The 5,000-nt window shown below is 31.9% G+C and overlaps 1 protein-coding gene across 2 annotated transcripts in view; it reads right to left on the bottom strand.

The window, feature by feature from the left end:
* LOC145263780 (excitatory amino acid transporter 1-like) overlaps positions 1 to 5,000 on the bottom strand; it is a 605,619-nt gene that overhangs the window by 7,403 nt on the left and 593,216 nt on the right. For both annotated transcript variants that reach the window (XM_080120835.1, XM_080120834.1), the window contains one exon: positions 1 to 743. This exon is cut by the window's left edge and continues 7,403 nt beyond it. In XM_080120835.1, the coding sequence (XP_079976961.1) occupies positions 533 to 743 (211 nt within the window). In that variant the 3' untranslated portion in view covers positions 1 to 532. The remainder of the gene's footprint in view (positions 744 to 5,000) is intronic.

The following is a 5,000-nucleotide window of genomic DNA, read 5'->3' on the forward strand; positions in this document are numbered from 1 at the left end:
ATAGTTTCTCTTTCAAGTAGATGCCATTCATAACCTTGTGTAAATGCGTACGTAAAGAGTATATATATATATATATATATATATATATATATATGTATATATAATATTTTATTTATATATATATGCGTATGCATATATACACACTTATATATATATATATATATATATATATATATATATATATATATATATATACACACATATTTAATGTCAATATCGTATTATTCTTTTAAATTACATTTTACAAAAGAATATTTTTATTGGAACTTTCTAAATCTTTGGTATTGTTGTAAATATCCTTGAGGTTGTATTCCTAATGCTCTTGGGGGGAATACCATTATATATATATTTTTTTTATTTTGGGCTTTTTTTTCATTTAAAATTTCAATATTTCAGCAATAAACAGACCTATTTGCTCCCGACAATTTTCGGTTGTTGAAACATTATCGTTTTTGTTTTTTAATTTTTTTTTTTTTGTTAGTTTTTAATTTTCATTCATCTGCGTAGGTGTTGTTGATTGTTTTCGTTCTGTTTAGACAGCCGTGATGGCAGCTCCCTCGGTGCCGTTGGGCATTTTCTCCAGGGCGCTGCTTACGCTGCGTGACGGATTGTCCCCAACAGCTGGGACGAATCCATCTTCGATTTCTTTTTCCGTAGGGGGCAGCTCGTCTTTCGATAAATGGTAAACGATTCCGGCGCCCAAACTGTCTCCCTCAACGTTTATCATGGTTCGGAATCGGTCACTGGAAGGAGAAAAATGATAAGTAGATTCATATGCATAATAAAAATAAAAATAATAAAAAATAATATACATATAAGCAATACACTCTAAAACATTTGAATAAAAATATCTGATAGATGTTTTTGGAAAATTTTGCTGATTTCAAAATTAAATAATAAACGGTAATCTTTACCAAACGGCTCATAGGAACTGTTTTTTTATTTACTTTTAATATTGGCTGTATGCCAATTTAATAAACCAGTAGACTGCTTACCGGCCTTTTACACATAAATCTTATATTTTAATTCATACAAAAACCGAAACATTCTTTTAAATTACATTTTACAAAAGAATATTTTTATTGGAACTTTCTAAATCTTTGGTGTTGTTGTAAATATTCTTGAGATTTTATTCCTAATGCTCTTCGTTGGAATACCCATATATTTTTTGAACCCTAACCATAACCCTGCCCCTATATAGTTACTTATGTAATCAAATTTATCCAAACTGCTTTTACTAGTTTCTCATGAGCAAGAATCAACTATTTTATTCTAAATAATGCATATACACATTTTTGCCGAATTCGCACTAGACTAATTGCGAATTCGGGACAATTTCCTTCGCGCATTAAATAAATAATTACACTAATACAACTTATCTTTAAACGCACATGCTAACGATTACGAAGGTTTCATTGACAAGTCCGATGTACCCTCCCCCCCAAAAAATAAATAATTAACATCCGTCATAAAAGATCAAAAAGAAAATAATGGTATGGACTTGCTTAATGTATTAATGTATTCTAAGCTAAAATAACAACAGATATACGGAACGCATTATTATCGCCATATTGGATTTGCATGCACATAATAACTGTTAACAATTTCTACAATTTGGCCGATAAACAAATAAACAAGAACATTAATAAAACGCAAACATGCGTGTTAGTGTCAGATTAAACAAGTACACCGATTCAACTGTCGGACTTGCCTCACAAAATAAATAAATACATTACTCTTAAGTAAATGCATAATAACGAACTGTATGAAAACACAGAAAAACATCAAAGTTGCTTTTGAGTTCGTCCGTCGTCCGGTTTTCTTACTTAATTATTTTCCAGGGCTTCTGATATTTTTAGTCAAATCTGTTCGGACGTAGTTAGCACTTTGTTTGTCATATCCTAAAAGCACAGGCCTTCGCTCTTCTGTGTTCTGCATAATAACCGGACCGGAAAATCTTAGCAACCAACTTCTATATCGTTTATATTTGAGCCATTTTACTGAAATTGTTCGACCAGTTCGATCGTTCGCCCCTTTTACTATCGTTAGTCAATGTGATCGACCCCTGCGTGACACCGTCAGTCACTAGATTATGCATTGATTGGTTCTTTCCGAATGCAGTATCAATTCTTAGGGCTGTTTATTTACGAAGTCCCTAACATTTTTTTTTCAGGTCTGTTATCAAACTTCAGTCATCGCTTGAAGGTATTAGTTTATCGTTTTTCGTCTTCTGTTCCAGCGTCTTCATTTCAGCCTTGACGATCTTAATCGATTCATAGTCTTACCCAGCTATTACTTGAAAGCCTCTACTGTTTTCGTCAAGGCGTTGGCTACGAACTTATTTCATGTCCGTCTTCAAATAGTCGTTTGCGTAAGCGGAGGCTACATTGAGAAATACAGCAGTCTGTAACTGGTTGACGTCTCTACATATACAGCTTCTGATTTCATTGCATATAACGTTGACTATATGCAATGTCATATATTGCTGAAACACCCTGTGCATACATATATACACGCACAAACGCACACACGCGTATATATAAATGTTTTTCCTAAGCTTTTCTATGTCGCTACAAATTAATGAGCGCGTTTCGGTCAGCCAGTGACAATTACGCAGAGACCTCTGTAGCGATATAAGAACGCTCATGTTAAACAAGTATATCTTGCCTTACGTCGGTATTAAGTACCCTTAAATAAACTTGTTTGGCTGCTTCACCTCCCGAAACTCTTAACCTCGAATTTTATATATATATATATATATATATATATATATATATATATATATATATATATATATATATATATATGAAATTACAATATGTTTACCAAGGTAATCAAAATGGTAATCTTAAAATATATTATAAATATTAAAGAGTTAATATCTACAAGTAATCTCAAACAGATGTAAAAGCTCAATAAAACCGAAAAGGAAATAGAGCTTATAATATGAAAAAATGATTAATAAAACATGTTAAAGATAATTAACGAAATCTGTTGGGGGGGGGATCGGTATTGAGTACCCTTAAATATATATATATATATATATATATATATATATATATATATATATATATATATATATATATACTGGATACGTATTTGTCGTCATTTTTAATCTTGTTGACCTTAATATAATTAACGTATTTGGTAATATGTTTTTACTACTTAATAAAAATACGCATTATGAGATAATGATGTTATAAATATTCCAAGGTATTACTAACAGATGAAATAATAAGTCTCAATATATATATATATATATATATATATATATATATATATATATATATATCATATATATATATATATATATATATATATATATATATAAAGATATATATATATATATATATATAGTGTTGGGATTAGAACTCGGGATTGGGGAAAAAAACGAAACTTGAGGTATTGGAACCGGTATCGAGATAGAAAAAAAAAACTGTGCCTATTTTCCGACCCTTCCCCCTCACACCAGATTTCGTTAATTATCTTTTTTATTTGATTTCGTTTAAAACACAATCTTCTACTGCTAGACGTAATAATAAAATAATGAGAATTTCAAAGTAAAAGATATATTGCACAACAGTCATTGGGAAAATACTAACACCTAGTTAAATATTTAGAGATATATAAATGATCGGAATTGGTAATTGTATCAAGATTAGGAATATAATACAGAATCGGTAATTTTATTGGAACTAAGAACAATATTGGAATAGTCCCATCACTAACACACTCACACATACAGACACACCAACACACACATCCACGCAATGCTTCTAGGTTCCATCCTCGGCTTAGGAGAGGTGCTAGTCTAGTGGCACTGATGAGTTGTGATACAACGAAATAGGACTGTATGTTGATGATTACAAATATTTTAAGCCCCGCTCTTTGGGTAGAGCACTGCCTTAAGTAATCTCACCAGCTACTTAATTAGCTGAAAAATGCGACGCTCGCTCTTTGTTTATACACAAAACGGTTAGAGCACTGTAAAAGTGGTGGACTGATGTTTGTTTAAATAGACATTTGGCGAGATTATTTACGGGGTCGATCGGTAGAACTGCTGACTGTCAACGCGATGGTTCTAGAATCAATGCTCGACTTGGTAGAGGTGCTAGTCTAGCGGCACTGATGAATTGTGATACAGAGAAACAGGACTGCATGTCGATGACAACATATATATATATATATATATAGAGAGAGAGAGAGAGAGAGAAAGAGAGAGAGAGAAATAAAGAGAGAGATTATAATATAAAAGTCAAATTGTCTATACATATTAATATATATATATATATTAAAGAAAACTACAATCGTCTCTCTCTCTCTATATATATATATGCTGAAATGCTAGTATATATATATATATATATATAAAGTATCTATATATATATATATATATATATATGCTGAAATGCTAGTATATATATATATATATATATATATAAAGTATCTATATATATATATATATGCTGAAATGCTAGTATATATATATATATAAAGAGAGAGAGAGACTGAAATATATATATATATATATATATATATATATATATATATAGTCAACCACATACAGTACTGTTTCGCTGTTTCACAGCGGCTAGACAGGCAAGTACCTCAAGCCAGGATTGAAACCAGACCGTTTGTACGGCAGTCAAGGCTCCTAACCATTACGCTATTGGCGGCTGCTTGAACGAGTAGTGAGTTTAACGATGTTTTGACATTATGTTTTGACGGGTCCGAGAAATGCGCATTCGATCGGCCTCGAAAGAAAATTGAAAAAAGTCGTCCTTGTATGCCTTCCCACATTCCAGAATGTGGGAAGGCATACAAGGACGACTTTTTTCAATTTTCTTTCGAGGCCGATCGAGTGCGCATTTCTCGGACCCGTCACCAGGCAGAAGCGATTTGTTAACACCGTAGACCTTTTAGGCGAATTATAACGGGATACTTTAGATATGATTCCCGACTCCATTTTTTCTCCTTCCATCCCCGTATATTTATCCTTC

Source organism: Euprymna scolopes, chromosome 39, assembly GCF_053919585.1.
Source record: "Euprymna scolopes isolate OS-2025 chromosome 39, ASM5391958v1, whole genome shotgun sequence".
Taxonomy (NCBI): Eukaryota; Metazoa; Mollusca; class Cephalopoda; order Sepiida; family Sepiolidae; genus Euprymna; species Euprymna scolopes.